The sequence below is a fragment of the Hydra vulgaris genome, chromosome 06 (assembly GCF_038396675.1).
Source record: "Hydra vulgaris chromosome 06, alternate assembly HydraT2T_AEP".
NCBI classification, from domain to species: domain Eukaryota; kingdom Metazoa; phylum Cnidaria; class Hydrozoa; order Anthoathecata; family Hydridae; genus Hydra; species Hydra vulgaris.
The window spans coordinates 37,486,153-37,511,850 of NC_088925.1; the positions used below are offsets into that span (position 1 = coordinate 37,486,153).

The 25,698-nt window shown below is 28.7% G+C and overlaps 1 protein-coding gene across 2 annotated transcripts; it reads left to right on the plus strand.

Moving 5' to 3' along the window:
* On the plus strand, positions 1 to 25,409 carry hywnt1 (secreted signaling factor Wnt1). Of its 2 annotated transcripts, none has more exons than XM_065800049.1 (4): positions 1 to 207; positions 13,342 to 13,571; positions 24,474 to 24,745; positions 24,828 to 25,409. In XM_065800049.1, the coding sequence occupies exons 1-4, from the start codon at positions 122 to 124 to the stop codon at positions 25,311 to 25,313; spliced, it is 1,074 nt and encodes a 357-aa protein (XP_065656121.1). In that variant the 5' UTR covers positions 1 to 121; the 3' UTR covers positions 25,314 to 25,409. The 2 variants fall into 2 exon arrangements, with proteins under 2 accessions (XP_065656121.1, XP_065656120.1); XM_065800048.1 differs by having other exon boundaries at positions 2 to 207; positions 24,513 to 24,745.
* The last annotated feature ends 289 nt before the right edge of the window (positions 25,410 to 25,698 follow it).

Below are 25,698 nucleotides of genomic sequence, written 5' to 3' on the forward strand. Positions count from 1 at the left end.
TAAGAAAAAGCACAGTTATTATAAAAAAATCTATGAAAAAAGACCGACACTTTCCTACACAACTTGTTGATTTAAAACGTTTGGTAAGATTAATTCAATCAAATGTTGAATAAAACCAAATATGAAAACTGTTAGTTTCGTTAGTTTTGTTTTAGTTTTGTATCTTATTTTTATTCGGATGGCAAAAAGCGCACATGCTTACTGGTGGTAAGTTTAATTTTTTGATACAATATTAAATATATATATATATATATATATATATATATATATATATATATATATATATATATATATATATATATATATATGTATATATATATATATATATATATATATATATATATATATATATATATATATATATATATATATATATATATATTGTACACATAAACTAATTTAAGTAAACTGTTGTTATTTTGTTTTCATATTGCTATCATATTGTGATTGTTTTAAATTTCAAAAAATCACGTGGTTATAATTATCTTGCTCTATCTCCACATTTTTGAGTTTTGAGATAAAACGATTTAAAAAACAAAAACTTAAGGAGACAGCACTTAAAAAGATTTTTATTACGTATCTTATCTCCGCAACTTTTTTGATTAATAACTTAGGTTTTAATATTGCAGAAAAACATTATTTTGAGGTAGATGATACAATCAATAACTCGATTTTTTCAGATGGTGGAGATAGAACAAAGTAATTCTAACCTCGAGATATATATATTAATATAACTTTGTAAATGACAACCAGCGTTTTCATCAAGTTTTAATGGATTTTGTTAATAAGTTTTGGCAGGTATTAAAATAAAAACACAAAATTTAAAAGTGTTTGATAAACTAATAAAGTATTTAAGAGAGGGCAAGTTTTTATTACTAAGTAAATTAATTAAAAGTTGAGAACTGAGATAACTGTTTTCCCTTTTATAATACTCAAAGTCTAGAGGCAAAACAAAAAATCGATTGTTTTTAGCATACAAAATGTAACTGATAATTTGAAAATATTATTATCATAAACTTTCATTATTCATTAAACGTTTACTATTTCCCAAGAAAGATACGTTTAGGAAGTAGTGCAGAGGTTTAAGTTTTTATGTTGATCTTGATTGTCTAGCAATGGTGCATTCAATACTGGTATTTCGACACTGAAAGTTTTCATTACCGATATATAATAAAAATTTACAGTAATTTAATAAATATTTATTTTAAATTAAATTTACAAAATTTTTTAATTTTCCGCTTTTTTGTCTTCTTTTTAAAATTTCTCCGTAAAAGAAAAAGAGCATTCATAGTTCTACCCTCAAAAGATGATGTAATTTGGTGGCAATATTGCTACGTGCCAAAAATCCACGTTTCAGTTCAATACTGGTTGACTTATAAACCTTTAACGACAAAAGTAGTGCTGTTAACAGAATTGCTAATAGGTAAAACACTTATGAAAGTGAGAGGCTTTTCTGCTCAATGACTAGACCGCTAATTCAGTCAAACTACAGAATTCATAATGGTTTTCTGCTCAATGACTAGAGCTTCAAAACTACAGAATTCATAATGGTTTTCTGCTTAATGAATAGACCTTCAAAACTCATAATGGTTGATTTGCTAATGTATGTAAATAATAGTGCCTGATCTAAATCCTCATGATGTTGATAGCCCAATGTAACAAGCTGGAAAAATTTACTCCTCCCAAAGCTCCAAAGAAGGTCACAACAGTCAAAGAGGCTCATTTTTTAAAATTTATTTTATTTGAAATTCTCTCACAACCTAAACAATTTTATAAAACGTCTTAGCATTATCTGCATGTTACTTTAGCAAGTTTTGGAGTTGATCATTAAAGAAAGGGCTTTACTAAAATTATCTACAGTGTATTTATGGAGTGTTTAATTATTTTTTGTTATAGAATTATAGCAGTTATTGGCTGCAAGTTATTGGTCAGCGCAATTTTTTTGTAGTTCTCACACATCATAACTTAAAACCCGCCGGAAAAGTTCACTTCATCAATACTTGCATAATTTTTAGTGCTCACATCTTTCCCACTGCCATTTTCACTTTCCGTGGCTCAAATTTTTTTTTTTCAAAGTGCAGCCGTGGCGCAATGGTTAGATTTCTGGTTAAAAATCAAAAGGTTCGTATTTTTACGTCAGCTCTAGCCAAAAAGCAACATTGGTCATTGCAGATTCCTTTCAAACTTCTTTTGCAGAAGTGGACAGTCTTTTGCACAAAACTTTCTACATTAAAAAAGCTCCATATTAGTAATTTACGCGATGTAGCAAAAAACAGCATAAAACGCGTAAATTTTTAAAAATTGTCTTTATGCATTTTAGTTTTCGATGTTAAAGTTTTAAACTTGAATATCTTCAGTATTTAATTGACTTCCATTATTTAAATGTCAAACTGGACTGCCTCCCTTGCAATTAGTCATTGTATGATAAATAGAATTTAACCGCCTCTTTGATTGTTTTTACGCACTTAATTACAATATTAGTCATTTTTGGGCAAATATCTCTTTACTTAGTCAATTTCATGGTTTATTCTTTGATTTGTATGGAGTCCACTAGTACCGTCGCCATGAGATTTGTCAAATTTACACTTTGCGAGTTGAATTTTTTTTTTGTTACAGAAAATAAGTTCACGCAGAATTTCCCGGTGGGAAATAGGCAAGCGAATAGCTAGCGATAATTGTAACAATAAAAACAGCGATTTGGTCTCAAGGATCGCTAGCTTTTTTAAGTTAGCAAAAAGCTATCGATATTTGTAAGATACAGCGATTTGGTTACGACGACAGCTAGCTTAATAAGCTAAAGACCCACTGGCTGTTGTAGCTAGTGTCATATCGTAATAAAATCACTGTCTAAAAATTTTTGATATGTAGCTATCAAGCAGCTATACATTTGTAGATATTTTGTAGCTAGCTACAAAGCTACGATAGCTAGCGACACATTGCTTTAAGATCGCAATATTTAAAGTTCAATTATTCTCATAATTATAATAGACTCAACACTAAAAATCGAATTTTTAAAGATGTTAAAGACATTAGGATAAAATAAAATAAGAAAAAAAAAATCTCTTGAAAATCGCTATAAAGCTAACAAGTCGCTAGCTCATTTTCCACCGGGTTTTGTCCACTTTATGACTACTTAAAAAACTTTATGCGGCATATTGAACGTAAGTTGCAGCATAAATATGCCTTGTAATCTTATATTTAGAGTAATGAAGATCTAATTGAAAATCTTAATTTAGTGCTTCAAATTATTGTTTATCTAGTGTTTTTACTAACTGTTAAAACGGCTATTGTTTTTTATTATTTTATTAAATAATAGAAGTAGTTATTAATATCTGCCTGAGTAATAGTTAAAAATTTATGTAAGACCTTGTATTATATTTTTGCATTTCGTTGTAAATGTTCACTAGCCACACTTTAATCACGTTTAAAACTATCAAATCCTTTATTATAAGGGCTTTTATTTTTTTAAATTCAAGATTATTTCTTTAATGATTTTGTAAAATTATTTTGTTGTTGCAAAATTACAAAATTGCATAAAAAAAGAAAAGAAAAGAAACATTAGCAATGCACTGTTTTTTTTTTGATTATTCAGTTGAGGCTATTTTCACCTCAGGATATTTTAAGCCACACTTATAAATAAATTGATATGGATAGAAATTGCTTAAAAAAAATTCAAATGCCTTGACTTTATGAATTTTTTGACCCATTTCATAAAGCTGTAAAACATTGAATAAATAAGGGGAACCTAATCTTTATAAAGCTTGTAATAAGTTTAAAAAATCAACTTTAAAGGCACAAATTGTAGAAGGCGTATTTTAGAATTACAGAGAAACGCGTCATTAAAAATAAGTGAACGTAGATAAAACTAACCCAGGAAAAAAAGTTTTATAGAATTTCTATAAACTTTTGGAACATATTGTCTATAGAAATTCTATAAAATTCTATAAAATTTCTATAAAATCTCTGTTAATTTCTATAGAAATTCCAATAAAACTTTTTTTCTACTTTTTATTTTATAGAAAATAAAGTTTTAAAGTAATTTCTATAGAAATTAACAAAGATTCTATAGAAATTTTATGGAATTTTATAGAATTTCTATAGACCATATTTTCCAAAAGTTTATAGAAATTCTATAAAACTTTTTTTCCTGGGAAAACTTTCCAGCGTTTTTTTTTTCAGCTAAAAAGATCAATTTTTTTTAAACTTAGAAACAAAAATATCTAAAACCTTTTTTTGTTAACTAAATCCAAATAAATTGTAACATTTAAAACCGTATTTTTTTAATAAATTTTTTATTTACATAAGTTCATCTACTATAGGCTTCTAGTTCATATAAGGCTACTATAAGGCTTCTAGTAACACTCTAGTTTACGTTTCATAATAAATTATATGTAAAAAAATTAAACTATTATAAAAAAGAATCAAGGGACTTGCGAATTTCATTATAAATTATGGCTAATAAGACTATTCCAAGCAACTGATTTTTCGAAAAAAATTTAAAAATTCCTGGTGCCTACTATACACACTAAATATACAAAAATTGTTATGCCACAAAATATTTTAACGATAATAACGTGTAATAAAAAGGCATTGTATTTTTCAAGCATAATACATCCTTGAAAATCTTTTTAATAAATCATTGAACTGTATTCCTATATTATGCCGCGATAGCTCAGTTGTTCAGAGCGCTGCTAAAGTTCCGAATCATCATTAGCCGTAGCAGCAGGATTGCAGGTTCTAATTCAGGCTTCGCCTTCTCACCGTATAAGTCGTACCTTCGTACGAAGGGAACTCGTCTCGTTTAGCTTTGCTATTACAATGTTTCATTCTCTGCTTGTAAATATATAGTCGTGTAAACGAAAATTGTCGTTTATCTTTTTATTCAACATTAATTTAGACACGTGGGACATTAAAACGGCAAAGTTAGACATTAAAAGCTACAACTTTTTATGTCTTAGTTTATTTTAACTCATTTTTATAATTTATGAACTAAGCCATATAAGTCTTAACAAATAAGAAATCATATTTGACACCGATTCAATTCGCTAAGGTTGACAGTAAATTATAATAAAATATAAAATGCTTCGATTTTATAAGAACCGTGTCATTGAGATAAAGTGTTGGTAAAGCTGAGAAATGTTGGTAAAGTTGAATAAGCAAGTGAGAGAAAAAAAACATTTTGGGGAGAAGTTAGACAATATATAAATGACTTGTTAATTTTGAAAAATATAAAATAAAAGTCTTAAAAAACTAAATTCATTTTTGGTTGTGATTGCCAATATAAATGGAACAAATATTTTTTCAATTTTGTTTTAGATGTTCCAAAAAGACCTAACAGTTTTGTAACAGAGCACCGCAGACGAGAAAGTAATTAAGAAGTTCATGCCTCCTTTCTTACCGATGACGCAAAATACGCCCAGGTCTCAATTTGAACCTTGGATCTCTTGCTTCTCTTTAACAATATAAAATATTTTTATTGAAACATTTTGTATAGTTAAACAAATTTTCTTTAAAATTACGTATTTAGTATCAATAATGATACGTACTTACTTAGTTTGTTAAAATCACTCTTTCAGATAAAGTTACTTTATAAAAACAAGTTAACCTTTAAAAATGATTTCAGATTTTGTTCCCTTAGCAAGTGGTTGAGGCAGGACTGTCTTTATATCATTTACAAATTCAAATGTTTTTAATTAAAGTTTTGACAAATTTTGTTTAAGTTTGACGAAGTTTCTTTACTTTGATACCTGAGGAAGTACATCTTCAAATTTTCATCCATTACTTTCTGCACTATGAAAAACCATTGAAAAAAATAATGTTTTTACTATTAAAATTACACAAAATATAGAAAGTGACTCTCAGACTTTGAGTCACGCCAAGAGAAACAACTATGACTCAGTGGTTAGAGTTTTAGCTTAGAACAAAGATGTTCGAGGTTCAATGCCAGCCCTAGGCATTTAACCAGAGGCGTGAACTTTCCGGTTAAATCCTCTTCCGCGGTGTTCTGTGATAAAACCATTGCGTCATCTAGGGGTCAGATTAAAGAGGTTTGAGGTATTGGGCATTTAATGAGAGGCGTGAAATTTGTTGTCAAATTTTCTTCAGTGGTGCTCTGTGATAAGGCTGTTTGGCCTTTTAGGAGCACCTTATAAACCAATTTGAAAAAATATAAGGTAAAGAAAATTTAAATAAAATTTTTTGTATCAAGTGCATTATTTTGCAGAGTAAAACGGATGTCTTTAAACGGGAAGGAACCAAGTGCCATCTGTATAGTTTTGAGAAAATTGTTTTTCTTTCTGCCCAGGAAAAAAGTTCTATAGAATTTCTATAAACTTTTGAAACTTATGGTTTATAGAATTTCTATAGAATTCTATAAAAATTCAATAGAATGTCTATTAATTTCTATAGAAATTGCTATAAAACTTTATTTTCTATAAAATAAAAAGTAGAAAAAAAAGTTCTATTAGAATTTCTATAGAAATAACAGAGATTCTATAGAAATTTTATAAAATATTATAGAATTTCTATTGACCGTATTTTCCAAAAGTTTATAGAAGTTCTATAAAACTTTTTTTGTTGGGTGTTCATTTTTAATTGAATTGAATTATTGGCGCTATCTTGTAGAGAATTTTCAAGTTTTTTATAGTAATAAAAATCTGCTTTCACTATAGCGTTGTCAATAAGCAGAAAGAGATCAAGAAAAAAAGTGAAATGCTATATCAAGTATACTGTAATAAGCAGAAAGAAAACTTTTTCTCAAAACCATACAGATGGTGCTTGGTTCCTTTAAGTTTAAAGACGTGACTATGAGGTTATATGTAATAAATAAACTTGGAAGTAAGTCAGCTTTACGATAGCAAGTCAGTTTTGACACTACAACTAAGTAGCAGTAGCGCAGTGGTTAGCGCGCTTGCTTCAGAAGCTGGTGGTCTGTGGTTCAACACCTCTGGGCAAGATTTATAACATCAGTGTGAAAGGAGGCATGAACTTTCCTCCGATGCTCCTTCGCGGTGCTTTATAATAAGACCTTAAAGACTTCTTGAGGCACCTATAATAAAAAAATAAAAAAATAAAAAGTTGTGTAATCTCAGGATGAGCTCGTATAATCGCAGGAGAAATTATAGTGGTATTCTATTGTATTGCTTCATATTGCGGCGTTAAACCAAATATATCTGAAAAGTAGCACTTATGTTAGGTTTAGTATATTTTGAGAATCATCTCTATCTGTCACATCTAATGGTAAAAATATAAGGTCAAATTTATAATACTGGGTATTGCTACACTAGCTGCGGAGGTAATGAGGCATGCTATGCTAGAAAAACTTCATTTGGGTCATTCGCTTACTTTATCTTCCTCCTTTCAGGAGTTTTAAGCAAAATTTACTGCTTTACTAAAGCTTTCACATTTTTCAGTTCGACGTTTGCTAATTCTAATGAGCGTTCTGAAAATGTGAAGTTTTACTTTTTCTTTTACAAACTCTAAGCGTGTTCTAAAATTTAATGGAAATTGGGTTACAACTAACAACTCAAATTAACAACAGAAATCAAGATCTTTATTTATAATGTTGATAAGTTTAGAGTTATGTCTGTATCTTAAACAGATTTCAAATGAAATTGGAATTGCATTTAATAATGAAGGAATTTTTATGCAAGTTTCTTAGGTTTTGACTTCTTCAAAGGTTTCAAATAATCAAGGTAAATAGAATTCAAAATGTAGTCTCGCTCAAAGAATAACAAGATTTTTAGATTGTTTTTTTTAATTAGTAAAATTCTTTCCACTAAATATTTTACATAAGTTTATATTGGTTAATAAGCCATAAAAATTTGACATTTAAAATCAATTAAACATATTAAAAAAAATTATGAGTTAAATTTTATTAAAATTGTTAACTACGTAATCGTCATCAAAATGTTTTACAGCTTTTAAAAATAGAATTACATAAAAGTAATGGGAAGAATCGGGGCATCCAATTCACCCCTATGTAAAGCAGTCAAAATAAAACCAAAATTACAGCTACACAATTAAAGCCAAAATAAAAAATTTAAGTAAGTGAAATTCTTTTTAGAATAGAAAAAATGTGTATCAACAATATATACTTACGTGTGTTACTAGGCTGTAAGCAAAAAATACTTTTTGATGGAACTTTTTCAAATATGCGGTTTCAAAAATGATATATGTTACATAGGCAAGAAGAAATCTCTTTGTTTAGATTAGATAGCAGTAATGAGGGACCGTTCTTAATTGACATTATTGGGTTGCTTTACTTTTTTCTTACCATGCAGTACTTTAATAAACTGTTTTCTAAAAAAACTTCAAAAACAGGAACAATTAAAAAAGATACATTAAACTATTTTCAAATTTTCTTTAGCGCAAAACTCAATCATAATTGAAAATATTAAAACTACAACTTTAAAAAAAAAAAAAACTAAATTTCTATGTTTAAATTTAAGAAATTTCTATCAACTACTAATAAATTGCGCTTATGTATACCAAATCTGTAATCTTAGACACACAGGTATTGCTTAATTTCTACCTTTTTCTCAGGCCCATCGGAAGAGTTTATTGATGCTTTTGATATGACACTTTTAAATATTATGTAAACCCCAAAAGTTTTTAAGGTGATCGTTATTACTAAATAACAATCACCTTAAATATGTATGGGCTGAAGTTTGAAAACAGCCTTTATTCTTCGCGATCTTTTTGCTAAACTCAATTGGCCAGAGTTTGACAAAAAGATCAAAACGAAAAGTCTATATTGACTTTTTTAATCATTTGCAATTAACATGCATAAGTTAATGGCAATGAATGTTTATTTTATCATGCACTTGATCAACTTTGTAAACCTTTTAGGATGCTTCAAAGCCAAAAAGTTGTAAAAATATGTGTGAAAACGTGAAAAACATGTAAATACTCGCAATACGTCTGTGACATTTAGACATAATCTATCCTTACGGAATTTGAAAATATTTATACATACTTATCTATAATTTTATAATTATTTTAAAAAACAGAGATTTTTATTTTTTTAGCAGTTTTTTTTACATTATTAGGATAATTTTTGCAATTTTTCATGTAAATAGATTTACCACACGTTGTGCATACTACATTATTTTAGCTAACACTTTATAAAAAGATTTTCTGCCCCTACTTGTCCCCCAGACGCCGCTTGTTGTCAAATGTTGACTTGACCAAATTTGGAAAATTTAACAAAAAATTGCTCTACAAAAGTATATATATTTGCTTAAAATTTATTATTCAAGTCATTGTTTTTAGTAATTAAATAAACAATAAACACCCGCTACCAAGGCGTTGATCAATTAATTTTAATTGACCACAAGTCGTTGCAGCGTTGACCATAAACCCACTTTTAATAATTAAAATTGAAAAAATTAAATGACAGTTTTAACATATTGAAGCGGCGATATTTGTATTATAAACTTTTAGAGGCCAAGAGGGAAAAGAAAATTAACAGTATAGTAGATATCGAGGCTTCTGTTTCTGTTGAAGTATTGGGTATCGAAACTAACCAAGCATTTGTACACCATACTATGCACTGTCTCATGTATGGAAGAAGTAAATCCTGAGGCTCTAGAGACCTATTGCAAGGAGACAGCCTAACGCTTTATTCATCTATATCCCTGGTATTATATGCGTATTGTTTACACAAACTTTTTATACACTCCCACCAGTTAGTTCACAACAAAAGCTTGAATATTGGTATGCTTTCTGTAGAAGCACAGGAATGCAAAAACAAAGATGTAAAAACCTTCAGAGAATTTTTTACACTTAAAGTTTCTAGAAAAAAACAAAACCTGGATTTAATGAGAAGACTTCTGTGTAGCTCAGATCCAGTGATCAGCTTGCTGCGAAGCAGAAAAAAAGTGGAATTGCTTCTTCCCGAAGCAGTTGAACTTTTACTTGTAGAAAACTTGTAACTTGTATGAACTTGTTTTGTTTATATGATTTCACAATTCAAAACATTTTTATTTTTTTATATGGGATGCTAATTACATGTTTTTTGACCATTAAAAACAATGTAGTTACAATAGCGCAAATTAAATTTATTTGTTACAGATTTAGTACTTTCAGACGTTGCGCAAACTCCAAATTTAAGTGTACTTATGCTAATGTAAAAAGATAATACTTTCCAAATAATTGCGGTGATTGGAGCCTGGGAATAAAAATAACTCAAAATGTTATTTCCCTTACCCCAACAGAGAGGGCAATGAATTGATGAATGAATATGTTAATAATGTGTTACTAAATTTGACTACGTTGGCATGTTTTAAATTTCATGGAATAGTATTTTAGATTTTGAAAGTTATGACTAAAAAAATTTTAAACCCTCCCCAAAGTGAGGGGGTTGTTAATTTTATATGGTCATAACTTTTTATCTCTGAAAGATTATTCCGTGAAATTTAAAACCTGCTAATTTAGTTAAATTTAGTATGAAATTGTGACAAAAATTAAATTATTAACTCATTGCTCTCACTTTTTGGGTAAGGGGAATAACTTTTTGGGGTAATTTTGTTCCCAAGCTCAGTTTAGAATGGTCAAAACCTAATTTTTATGTCAGAAATAGATTTCATGACTAGATGTATTATATGATTATATTTAGTAGATGATTAGATGTGTAATATGATTATATTTAGACGTTTTCTATTTTTGCTAGTTTTTGTTATATTCTGCTCCACTATGCATTGAGGCAACTAGAGAGCCTAAATACTCAGAGAGCGGACATATGTGTGATCGTTTTTGATTGGATGTTTAACCTTAATGGTTTTTGACGCCATGTTTTTGCCAAAAAAATTTAACTGCGAGTGAAAATATTTGTAAACGTTTATGAAAACTGATGTGAATGTAATAAAAATTCATGAAAAAGAACGTGCTTATATTACTGATGTCATGTCAATAACTGAAAGTGGTAACTATGATACATATCAAGCTCATACTATGGAATTGTTAGATTACCTTAACATTATACTATAATGTTAAGGCCATAATATATAGCCAAGCTAACCATACTTTAGTTTTTATGCTAAGAGGAATATCTACGAGATGAAAATAAACTGTAACATATTATTATAGTGAAAGTTCTGTTTATAAAGGTGCAAGTAACCAGTCAATGTAAAGATTTTTTAGCATAAGCTGCACTTAAAGTTATACTTTTTCCAGTTTAAATAAACACCCAAGTGACTCAAGTTGTTCTATTGAATTTTTAGCAAATGTGCTTCACTTATTGAAGAATATAAGAACATCTCTCTCATATAACAAACCTTTCATAATTACTGCTGGAATTCAAAAAATATATATACTTCTATCACTAGTTATAGATTAACATTCCAGCAGAAACTTGTTGACATTCTAAATATGTTTACTTATAAGTTTAGCATCTTGATGAAAAATATTTTAACAAAACAAAAGTATAAAGAATATTATATTGTAATGAATTATAATGTAAGTTGTGGATTAAAATTTATGGCAAAAAAAAAGAGATGATTCTATACTCACAACTGCTTGATTTAACTGAATTAATGATTCATGGTTTACACTTATTACATCACGAAACCTTACAATGGCTTTTAGTATTGAAAATCACTAAATTTACCATGAAACAAAAGCTTTTTTCAATGAAATTATAGAGGTACTATTCGATTACATGTATTGAGCCTTAGTAGAAAACTAAGGTGGAAACTTATTCCATCTGGTGTTATTTTTGTCAACAACCAAATATTCTTCTTGAAAAAAAAACTTTTAACATGAAATTGAGATTTACCCAAAACTACTAAAATAATATTTATAACTGGTACGTTCACAAAACAAGTAATTCCTACAGCTTTTCAATACAAAAATGACTTGAAACTTATTTGTTTTGCTTAACTCTTAAAATTACGTTACATTATCAAAGTGCAGTTACGATACCGAATAATGACCATCGATTTTATTGTGTTTTTTTGACTTTTTAGTTAATAGTAAGGTGCATAAATCAACACAAAAAAGAGCACATTCTTTTACTCAAAGATTTGGATAAAACGTCAAGTTATCTTGAGTAATACTGAGCCAACTGCTATTTTATAAGTATTTTAATGTAACTTTTTTAAATATATACAAGTTCTAGAGTTGAAGAAATTTAAAGAATTTAAATCTCAATATTTTAAAAAATATGGTAAATGCTGATGATACAATAATTGTTACATACAAACAGCATAATGTGGGAAGTTTATTTTTTGCTAATAAAACAAAATTTGCATTTTTTTTTAAATAGAATTAATATTCAGATCATTTTTTGGCATAACTTTTTACCTAAAAGAATGGTAATTCTATACTCTAAGAGAAAGGCAACTGATGAACAAATTAAAACTGATAAACAAATTAAAAGTTCAGCTTTTATCCTAATTCCCATTAATTTTGATTAAAGCTTGAAAACAAGTTTAAAAAATTCAGACCTGTAATATTTAGCCTTAAGAAAAAAAAAAAAGTGAAGTAAAAAAATTATTTTGAACTTGGCAGCAAGACATGATAATACAAGCATTGGCTTTGAAAGAATAGATTCAACTAAAACTAATTAATAAAAAAAATTGTAAAACTTTTGTCAGGTCTAAACTTTTGTTAAGTAACTTATAAATTACAAGTAGTTATTTTGACGGTTTTTTAAAAATCTTTTTATTTGCCAAATAAATTTTTGTTTAATAAATAATTTTATTAAAAAACTGCTAAGAAAAACATAAAATATTCAAATTTTCAAAACAAATTTTCCTTAAAAATATTTGGTTTTACAATGGTTTTTCCTTCACATATTCAGGTTAGCTTTTCTCATATATGAAAATGAGCTTGGGTTCTGTTTAGAAACTCTTGTTTTCAATTTTACTTAATAGATTTTGAGGGATTAAATTTTGATAAATTGCACGGCCACGGGGAATGATTATTTTCAGCATTTGCATGGAGCCATGTCATAATAATACTTTAAAGTCAACTCAAAAACCTAATAACAATAATTACTTAATTATTGTTGAAATTATATATTAAAAATGGCTTCGTGAAAAGATCTGTATTATTTTCCTGAAGTCCTTATATAAACTTTTATCATATGTATACATGATGTTATTGCAAACTGCTTGGAAATACATTATAACTTACAGTGAAATTACAAAAAGTAATACATTATAATTTACAGTGTATTTTTAGCTTTTTATTTTTTATTTACCGTAATGCTCATCCCTTATCAAGTAGTAATTGTTCTTACTTGATTTATTTTTATGATTTTAATTGATTTATACAAATTCAATTGATTAATATAAATTTCATTGACTTATCCAAATTTATTTTTATAAACAACTTAAGGACTGTTGGTAAAACTAACATGAAAGATACTTCAGTACAAAGTATTTTAGCAACACACAAGTTTAGTAAAAATCAACGTTTACTATTAAAACAATCTCCAGAACTTTTGTTATCTATCGGTAAAGGTGCTGCAATGGCAATTCAAGAGTGTAAAAGACAGTTCATTAACAGTCGTTGGAACTGTTCCGATTATAGTCCTGAATCTGTTTTTGGAAAAATTCTTCAAAGAGGTAAATTGAATACTTAGTTTAGCTTTTATTGTTTTTTTTATGGTTTTGGGGACTGCGACCCTCTTGCCACGGCACTGTTTATATATATATATATATATATATATATATATATATATATATATATATATATATATATATATATATATATATATATATATATATATATATATATATATATATATATATATATATATACCAATATTAGTGAAATATTGATACAATAAATATTAGTCAATTTGTCGAACCTCAAAAACAACACAGAAAGGTTTTACCTTTTGTTGTTTCTCACTTTTATTATGTTTTGAATTCGTTAGGTCCACTCATTTATATATTTTTTCCAAGTCGCTTCTCAATCTAACGCTCAAAACAAATCCTTGAATGGTAATTCCTATAAGAGTAAAACGCAAAATCTCTACTGCTGGAGGCTATAACTTTTTCGATTGTGTAAAAAATACTAATTATACAACGTGTATTTGGAGCACGCCATCACATCCAATTACACCACGTTTAAGAAATCAAAACCGAGGTTAATTTATTTATAGAATAAAGCTACTGATAATGTTTTTAGCAGAAAAAAGCAAAACATGACCAACCTACTTGGAGCCTGGTTGTTTTAAAATAAAAAAAATGCGACTCATTTAAAGTTCTTTGAAACCGTGTTGAATTTAGTTTTACAACAGAAAACAGAGTTTTTTCCTTCTACCCATCAAAATATAGTCTTTAAAGTTGGTTGTGCTTGTAATTGCTCTACATTTGTAGCTGTAAATAGTTATTTACTTTTTTTCTTTTTGCTTCTTCTTGTTCTCCATTTCAAAGTTCGGAGTGCGGTTTTTCATATTTTTTCACTTCTAACTATATGGGTGGAATGCAAGAAACGAACTTGAGTCAAGTTCGACTTAAACTTTACATTGTAACCAATAGCGGCAGAGTATGGGTTTTCCCCTCAAAAAATACTCTGCCGCTATTTATTATAAAGTAAAGTTCAAGTCGAACTTGACTCAAGTTCGCTTCTTGCATTCCACCCTATATTTTTAATAATGCAGTCCCTGGCCACAATATTATGATCACCTCAGTTTTTTCATATATTTTGTATTCAAAGTTATTTGAAAGCAATTTTAAGGTGAGTATATTATTATAACTAACTCATTAAACAATACTGACATTTATCGAATAAAATAGAAAAGAAAACTTCTTTATGATCATGACCAATGTAAAGTTAGGTGTGTTTTAAGTCGACAACGCGAACTTTCGTCAATTTTAAAAAGAGCGTGATTTATCTGTCACATACATTTTTTTTTCTATAAATTAACAGTTTTTTTTCAGTGAAAAGTGTTTTATTATTTTTAATACACTTTATAAAGTATATAGTACCATTTTATTGACATTTTTAGTGTAATAGGTTGTGATTGAAATTTTCAATAAAAAATAAAAATGGGTAAGGGTAAGGACATAAGTCCAAGCAAAATTTTAGAAGTAAAAGCGCTTTTACAGCATTCATAGCATTTACAACGGGAGTTTGCTAAAATGTGAAAAAGTTTTGCAAAGTTTTATCAATAAAACAAACACAAAATGGAAAACGATATCACTCTTTCTCCAAAAAGGAAAGGAGAGAGTGGATCAAAATGTGAAACCACTCCCAGGTCAGACAGAATTATTAAAGATATGTGTCTGGAAAATAGTAATAAGTCGTCCCTCTTCGAGACAAAACCTGTTCACAAGTCTTGAATTCAAGTTTTGGAGCGTACAGTGAGAAAACGTCTGGCTAAAGATGGTTTAAAATCACACAAACCGGTTAAAAAACCAAGACTAACTCCAGTAATGATAGAGATAAGATAGAGATTACTCCAGTAATGATAGAGATTAGATAGAGATAAGAGATTGCAACGGACAAAAAACTCATAAGTATATGACTGTTGGAGATTGGAAACATGTAAGTTTATCAATTTTGAATGTTGGAAGTATTTTTTTACCTTTAGGTTTACTTAAACACGATAAATAAGATTTAATGAGTGATAAATAAATAAGACTCCGTACTAAAAAAAATGTATAGCCAGTTAACACAACTTCGTACATGATTTCTGTTGTGTTTTCAAAATTGTCTAAAAAAAATAACTCGTGTCAAGTAAAGGGTTCTATTTCGTGAAATGACACCAATTTGGATGTAAGGTTTTTATTAATGATTTCTCCGTTACGGAAAAGTTATATAATATTATACTGACTTTTCGGTAACAAATAACCCTTAACTGAAGTTTATAGTCATTTGTTAATAATAACTCTGACTAAGTTTCGAATGTTGAAAAAGCGTTTACATGTTGACACTTAATTACAACCACACTAGATGATTTTTTCAGATTTGTTTTTTAGACAAATCAACTTTTGAGATCTTGCTGGACAAAGCCACCTTCGTCCAAAGAAGTCAAAACGGAAAATATCATCCAGATTGCATTGTACAAACTATTAAACATCCAACTAAAGTTATGTTTTGGTCAGTTACCAGTGGTAAAGGCACAGGAAGACAGTATATTGTCAATGGATGATGAACCAAACACAGTATCGAGAGGTTCTGGAGAGCCGACTTATCCTTCAAATACAAGAATGGTTTCAAAATGACAATACATTTACGCTTGTGCATTATATTGCTCCATGCCATAAAGTTTTTAGCTTTATGGCTATATGGCTTGGTATCACTAACTTTCTTTAAACAAAAAGCGCCCTCGTTTTAGACTGGGTTGGAACTCTCCAGACTTGAATCAGACTGATAATTTGTGAAACGTTCTCAAGAAGAAAATCTTTTCCAAGGTTTCAACAAACAAAAGGGATTTGATTGAAAAGTTATTCTATAATTGGCACCACAATGAAAAGATTAAGACAGCAGCAATAAACTGTATTAAATGTATGCCATACCAAAAAACTAAAGTCACTTCATTGGAAGGAGGAATGACAAAATATTGATACTTAATTTATGGCTTGAAATAGAAAAGAGTAATTATTTGTTAAAATGAGTGTATAGTCTTCTTTGAGCATCCGCGTTCTTTATCTTTATTCTTTATTTTTTTTTAACAATTTCTTTGCATGTAATTTTTCTTATTGATATAGTTGTAAATATTTGTAAATATTGTATTAAGTATTGTAATGAAGAACAAAACAAAAAAAAAACAAAAAAAAAAATTGCAGTTGTACCTTTTTTATGCTTTTTGGAAACCCTTGCAGTTAAAAATACACAAAAATTGTAGGTGATCATAATATTATGTCCAGGGACTGTATTTGATCACAATACTAAAATCTTTCAAAACACTTGAGACAATCGCTCTTGTTGCTCTTGTCTGATAATCAACAACGAGCACTAGTTAGACATTCAGTTTCAGTTAAAGTTTTAGTTTTTGTATTTTGTTTTGTTTCTAGCTTGAATACTGATAATTTTGAATATGTTAGAATAAAGAAAACTATTACTTTTTAAAAAAAATTCAATTGCGATGCGCTAAATCCAGACGTAAAATATAAGTTTTATTTTATGCATCTTTTTGCAATTTTACCCGAGCAAAAAAATACTTTTTCATTTTAAATGATTTTTTATTTCATTTATTTACCATTTCAACACTTTGTTAACATTAAATACTCCTTAGCTACTTGTTATATAACTTTTTTTATTTTATTCCATTTATTGGAAAAACGATAAAAGCGTACATTTATTTAAGTATTCAAGTGCGATGTGCCAGCACCAGACGCAAAATTTTAGATCTTTTTATTTTTATTTTTCTCAGATACCCAAGAGGCCATTTATCTGTGGTATAGCGAACCTGAAATTAAAAAAAAAAAATTTCAATCAAAATGAAATAATAAAAGATAAAATAATCTGGGCATTTTAGTTTTAAAAAAAGATTGTTGTTTAAATTTATATTTGTTTTGTTTTCTTTGTTCCAAATTTTTTCACACTATTAAAAAAGAGTCTTTTTGGTTTAAAAATTTTAAATTCGTCAAAACAAAAACCTTTCTGATTTTGTTTTTGAATTTATCTAAAAGAGTCACTCTGGCAAACATTAACTTTTCGTGAAATGTAGTCATTTTGTTACTATATATATCATTATATTACTATATTTTATGTACATATATTTTTTATTATAATATAATTTATGTTTAAGCTCGTTAGAAATTATTTTTCAGATAGGAAATTTATTTAAAAATGGCGAAAAGAAAAGATTTAAATATGTTATTTAAGAGGTGGGTAAAGAGATTTTTGAGGGTTGGATGGAGAAAATAGATTTTGTGAATGAGAGCTAATTTATATTTTGTTAGCGGCTACACTTTTTCACAACTGAACATCATATAGGGAAGATTTTCCTTTTTCGCTTCACGAATTGTGTGCAAAGATCATCTGGTATGTAAAGTATGCAAAGATCATCTAGTAAGTAAAGAATGTTGCCTCTCTTTTTGAATATTAAGTTGGTAGAGAGAGCGAAATGTGTTAGTTTATATTTTATTTTGTCTGCTCTATTTTTGTACAATTTTTGTCGATGGAGTAAAATAACTGATTCCATTTTCTTTTTGTTGAGTTTTTCATTCTGTTTTTGAAGTAATCTCGCCACAAGCAGATCTTTCCATGTATATTTGAATCAAAGTTGTATTTAGAGATGGTGTATAGAGTTGTTCTTAGAGATGGTGTATACAGTTTTTGGATTGAGGTCAATCAGTCTGATAGAAGGATTTTAGGGTGAATAGATGTTAATGCTTTTGTAGTGATCGTAATTTTAATTTAAATGTTTATTAGATGTTTTCATTGGAGCGGTAATGAAAGTTCTGTTTTCGTAACTTGGTGTTATTTTATTCCGATAAGTTGCCTCTCCAGAATTTCACTGATAAATACGTTTGAAATGTCTTCCACCTCGATTATGCTGTTATTTGTGGATTCTTGTGGTGTATAAATGGGTTATAAAATATTGTATGTTTTAATATTTCTTGGTGAGGTTTTTATGGTTGCTGATTTTCCTTTAAGAATGAATCTATGTTTTCATTACTTGGCAGTAGTCAGGGGTAAAGTTTCCAGAGGTTTTTGTTGAGTGCGTGGTTTCTAGGTATAAAAGTATTGCAAATTTTCAAAATTTTGACTGCGTGGTTAAAAAAAAAAGATTTCGTTGACTAGGGTTACGGTAGTTGTTGAATATATAAAAGGTTATTTTTTTCATGCATTATTTTTGTTTTCATTGAAATATTTACGTTTTTTATTACGTTGATAATATTTAGAGCTTCTTCATTGATAAGTAGTTTAGGTGTCTGCTTTGGTGTTTTTATGATTTTTTGCTACTTTTGGTGTTTGGTGTTTTTTGCTATTTTTGGTGTTTTTATGGTTATTTGCTATTTTTCGAGAGAATGTTTTTAACTTTTCGTTTTACCGACTTAATTTTTATGATCAGATGGAAGAGGTAGGGTGACCTCAGTCTAAGCCAAGATATCATAAGATGCTTAGGAATGTTTGATTAATAAATAATGCTTTTACTAAAATAATAAATTAAATCTTTCCCAGGTTTCAATTTGTTTGTCTATTTTTGCGATATTTTCATCCCATTGGTGTACTGACTGGAGTTTGAAAAGGTGATACCTAGACTCCTGATAGTGATTTTATGCCATGAGAAACTAAGAAAATTATTATTTATTATCAATCTGATTCTTCTAAACCAAAGAACTTTGGCATTTTGAAGTGTTTAATTTTGTTCTTGCACCTATTTTATATATATGTAAGCTGTTTTTGAGGGCTTCTATGCTAGTAAAAAAAAACGCTTGTCCCGCATGGGTTCTTATGTGAGTTCCATGTAGGATTCATGGGGTTCCAAATAAAATATATGAGGGACAAGTATTTTTTTTTCATTGGGATGGAGGCCTTAGTATGTGTCATCGGCGTATTATTTGAGTTTGCTTACTTTTTTTTCGACGGTAATTTCTTTAATTGCAGGATTATTCCTAATGTAGCATGGAATATAATTTTATACATAATGTGTTTGAGAGGGGGCACCCTTACCGTACCCCTCTGTATATATTTATTTTATCTGATAAACAACCGTTAATTTTAAGATATGAGCTAATGTCATAATATAAAGTCTTAATATAGTTAATTAAGAAAACACTAATGTCAAATTTAAACATACGATCACATAAAACATTCCTGTCTCCACGATCAAATGTTTTAGCTTGATCAACGGATACAACAGAGGCATCTAGACTATTTTTATTTGCAAGATTTTCGTATATTATTCAATCGAGAATGCTTTTTATTTAATGATAGTTGGGAATATTTTTGTGAGTTGGTTTGATATAATTTTTGGTAACATTTTGTAGTCAGTGTTTAAGAGAGATGTCGTATTTCCATTATTTAAAAGGCATTTTATAATTGCTTGTTTTTAACTATTAGACATCTGATTTTAATTTTGTTTAGAACTAACCTAAACTTTCACTTAAAATATCGGTAATAAATTTATAAAGCTCGGCAGTTAAACCATCATCTGCTGATTTATTATTTTTCATAATTTAATAGCATTTTTTACTACGAATAAAGTGATAGATTGGTCTAGTGAGCGTTGTTGTTGTTCAGTGATTTTTTTATATCTGATTTGTCAAGTATGAATTTTTGAAGGATAATGCCATTCTTAATGTTTTTACATAAGTGGTTGTCCACAAATTATGTCACGCAGTTTTTAGATCAAACTCGTCACAACATCGCAACACTTAGTAACAAGTTGCGAATAAGTTTTCATAAAACACTTTCCCCTCCTCCCCTTGCGTGACGTATTTATGGGGAACACCTAAAATTTTTTATGATATTTTTGAAAGCTTTTATCTTGGGAATTATTTATCTTATTTTCGTTTTTAACTTATATTAGAGTGGTTAATCGTTTCGATTGTTTTTAAAGTTACTAGGTTTTTCAACATCAGCTCGCCGTTTTGCCTACTATTTTTTTGATTCTTTTTTTTTAATGATTTTTTAGAGGGTGTCAATGTAATTGTTTTTTAACATACTTTTGTTATTCAGCACCCAGACTTCTGCTGTGATTTCTATTTAGTTTGTTATAGTAGTAGCACATATTGCATTACAGTGGTTTGAAGCGGTCATTACTTTATGTTCAAAGGATATGAATTGCCGCATGTGTTTGCTTATGTATATTCTGTCGAAACGAGAAAAGGTTATATTGTTCGTATATTTTTAAGTGTATTTTTGGACATATGGATTAAAAATGTGCCAATTGTCTTCAATATTCGGAATTATCTGTTGACAAGGATTTCTTTCTTTTGATTTGTGGATAACGATCATTGTCATTGAACATATTAAAACCGCCTTTTAGAGATATTTATGAATAAATTTTTATTTTGTTTTGATTTGTGCAACTTGAACCAGATTTGCATAAACTTTAATTATAAAATCACTGTTGTAATAGTTTTTTTACCAAAATATAACAATATATAATTAAAACGATCATCAAGGTATTCAGATTACTTTTAAAATTTGTTAAGTTGGGTTAATTAAAGTTTAAATAACTGATGTGTGTGACGTAACATTTGAGTAAAAGTCTGGATTAATTTAGTTTAACAAAATATTTTGCATTTTGTGCAATTAGATGCGTTTCTTGTAAAAGAAAGAAATCGTAGTCCATTTCTTTAAATATATGAATGATAAATTTTTGTTTTTCACGTCAGCAAGACCACAAATATTTAACTAGAATAATTGTATAGCTTCCATTGTCGCTTAATTACTGTTCATGATGAGTGAGTGAAAAAAATAATGGCGGTTATGACGAGAGTAGAGGTAAAGAAAAAATGCCCAAGAACACAATAATCCGTTTTAACAAATACGTAAAATATTCCCAATAAAAAATAACAAAGCAATGAGATATTCATACTGCTTTTTATCTCGATGCTCTTTTGGGACCTTAAATTTTAGGGGCAGGCAGTGACACGCTCCCTTTACAGTCGTTTATATCATTTTTTGTTTCAGAAATTTCTCCATCTTTCATTTCCATTTTTTTATCGCTAAACTCATTTTGTTCATTGGTTTTGTCATTAGATATAAAAATCAAAATAGAATTGTTTTTATTGCGAATGTTTGAAAATAGTGACATGTCTTGGAGAGAAAGGGTTTTCAAGTAGGAAGTGGGGGCATAACCGCATATGGAGGCACAACTGTTTTTTAATAATTCCTTTTAAAAAATATTATCTAATTTGGCAAAAAACATACCACGCAATGGTAAAACAGTTTCCTTCATTTTGCTTACGTCAAAAAGAGTGTCTGATGCGTTTCTGAGAAGTTGTGGATAATAATGCTTATTTTGATAAAAATATTATATTTAAATCGTATTTTTTCAGACCATTCTTTTGAGAATTAAGCTATATTTGATTTTAGTGTAAAAGTTATGTGTTATCAGCGTTTTTTCATCAAGTGAAAATCAACATTACCTAAAATACAAGCTATGAAACTGTATTCTTTCTAAAAACTGTCCTCTGGGGCAGAACCGCGTAGACGCACAGGAGGCACATCCGCATACTTTTGATATTTATCAAAGTTAGATAATTACGAATAACAATATATACAATCGTCACACTTAAACGCGTTCATGGCAAAACCTGAATAGAAACAGTTTTGTTTTGAGATGTTGGAAATTAGGTTTTGTATATTTTTATTTCATTTTCATGAGTTTATGCTTAAAATATAAAGCTAAGAGTTTAAATCGATATCTTGTTATATTTATGTATATCTGATGATTATTATATTATTATATATTGTAGGTATATAATTGTGCATTTCATAATTAAAAAGAAATTGTACCATAAAATTTGTACCTTCAACGATTTTTATGAGGATGCGGTTGTGCCTCATAATGGGGGCAAAACCGTTTTTTTCACTAAGTGTACTTTTTGTGTAATAACATTTTCAAAAACCGTTTTATTTTTTCCTAATAGAAACAATTTAAGGCTTATTAATGTGGTTATTGAAGTAAACTGTTAAAAAGACACATTTCGCTTTTGTTTTCATATAACATCAATCCAAACACTACGGGGGCAGTTATGCCCCCATTTCTCCAAAAGTGAAAAGCTATTTTAATTCCTTCAATTTCAATTGTATGTGGGATTTTTTCTAATTTTACGCTAGGTTCAATTTTAAGCCTTATTTATAGCCTTTGATTTATAGCCATCGACCGTCTTTCAGATTTTGGTCGAGTCTATATGTCGTATGTGTTGTTGAATACAATTCAGAGATAAAAAACTTCATTTTAGTAAGAATCTCATCATCTTCGATTAAAGAGCTGTATTTCACTGTAATGAGCAGACCAATATCTCTTGAACTTTTAGACTAACATTTTGGGTGCTTCCAGATTCCAGTTGACACATTGATTCGTTAGTTATTATCGCATCTTCTTTCAACTTTATACTTAAGTAACTCCAATATCCAACTCCTTTTAAATCTTATTTTAAATCCTAAAAACTATTATTTTTATTATTCTTTATAACTGTGGATGTTTTTTCGTATAATTCCTTAGCTCTAGTGCTTTTTATTAAAAATCTTCTAGTGCTTTTTGTTAAAAATTTCACTCGGATTTATAAAGTCGTTCAAGTCTACAACACATTTCATTCAATTGGCTTTATAAAAAGCAGCTCTAGCGTAACTAGCTATTTTTTGATAATGTAAATATCAACCAATAAATCGACTTTTTTTAAAAAATAAAAACAAAATTTCTTTTACACAAAATATTAATTACCGAAATTAATACAATTAAGACGCAACAAGAATAATAATAATTTTGGTGTTGTGGTTTATCCTCCTCCGACTAGTTGCCATACAGAGGCCACATTACCAAGGCCAGCAACGACAAGTTCAGCTCAGTAAAGAGCATCATAACCCGCTTTGCAGACCAAGTGAAAGTGATTTTGAGAAGAACAAGAGAATTAGAGTAAAAATCAGAAAAAGTCGAGTAAGAGAGACCGCATAGAGAAAGCGGACAGATATTGCTATAGATGTGAGAATGTACACTAAGATAAACTTTGTGAACTAATAACAACAACTAATTGTAAATTAATATGAATAAATAATGATCGTCATTTTATATTCATGTTTGTAGGTGGGTTACTCTTTTAATAATTGATTCATTGTGATGATTTAAAATCTTCGGAATTCTATAAAACAATTCATCATAGAATGATTACTGCAATTAAAAATCTAATAAAAGCTGTTTAACGAAAATTGTCAACAAATTTTCTTAACAATTTTGGTTACGCGTACGTACTTATGTGAAAATATTAATATTTACAAGTAAATACGCTAATATTGGCCAATATGAGCATGTCAATACTCCCCAATATTGACATTCTAATTTTGGACAAACAATAATGGACCTATATTGGCTTGCCAATATTGGTATGCCAATATTGTAGTAATATTGTTTACCATTATTAGCGCAATATCGCATATCTTGTCCAGTATTGGCCGAGATTACCCAATACCATACAATTATTGTACCAATATTTCTTGCAACTAAGAATAAAATGTAAACACTTTTGTGTTTTGGGTACTTTAAAGTAGCTCCCTAGCGGGTATTAGTTTTTAAAAGTTACGTCCAAAATGTATTTTAAATATCTTTTAAACGTCTTCTAAACATTCTTACGTAAAGAACGTTTATTTTTTTCTTTTTAGTCTATAATTAATTTTAATTTTGAAAATTAAAGGCGCACTTTATCAAGCTTGTGTTTTGTTTCTAAAAACAGTTCTTTCAATAAACAATTTTCACATGTCCGTTGTGTATAATATATCCGTTGTGTATAATATTTTCCGTGTGTATAATGACATATTTGGTGTGTTTAATAAAGTAGTTTTTTTTTTTTAATATACTTACTTGCAGTTGGCGTTTTTTATTATATAACTTGTAGCTTGCAGAGAGACTTCTTTTATTTACGCTATCACTTCAGCTGGTGCAACGTATGCATTAACAGAAGGATGTTCAAAAGGAGCAGTTAACGGCTGTCATTGCCAGAGTGGCTTAAACAATCGTGTACGCGAGAAACAAGATTGGATATATGAAGGCTGTCATGATAACATCCAATATGGATATGAAAATGGAAAAGCTTTTACAGATGCAAAAGAAACTAGCCGCGATTTTAAAGCATTAGTTAACTTGCATAACAATGAAGCTGGAAGAACGGTAGTTAGTATTAATTTATTTCTTTGAAAAAAAAAAGGAAAGTATCAAAATTTTAATAAATTTGCTTTTTTTTTTAATTAAGCTAGTGGTAGATTTGATGAAACAAGAATGTAAATGTCTTGGAGTATCAGGAAACTGCAACGTGAAAACATGCCGCCGAAAACTAAGTTCTTTTCAAGAAATTGGAAATCGTTTAAAAGAACTTTTTAGCCGAGCTACAAAAGTGCAACCAAATCAAATATTTAGTAACCGAAGAATAACACGCAACTACCCAATAACACAAGATGTCGAAAACTCCAAATTTAAAAACACATACAATATAGTATACGGAGAAGAATCTCCAAACTTTTGCAAACACGATTTAAATATTGGCTCTTTAGGAACACTAAATCGATATTGTAACGCTACCGTGGGAGCTATTGAAGGTTGCGAACAATTATGCTGCGGTCGTAATTGGAAAACTGAAAAACTAACTAGATCTGAAAGCTGTAACTGCGTTTTTAAATGGTGTTGCAACGTAGAATGCCAAGAGTGTAAAATTACAAAAGAATACAGTTTTTGCAAATAAGCAAATATTTATTTAAATTTATTTTTATTACAAAAATAAACTCTCGCATAAAAATAAAAGTTTGTAAATAATTTAAATTCTACAGAGTTATCTAAACAATATTTGTGTGTTATTTTCAAAGTTATTGTTTTTTGCATGCATAATCACCTGAGTAGCTAACAATTCAATTGCCACATAGTATAAATATTTAGTCAAGTGTCTTGCATGCATTATTGCAATTAGTTTATGAAAATAAAAGTACATTATTTGCAACTTTCCGATCAACACCAACACAAGCTCTTTTAAATATTTATAATTACTACAAAGAAACTCTGTTATGAAAAGTAACGCTTTAAAATAATTCTTAACTTCATGCAAATGTAAACAATTAAAGTAGAAATTGTAA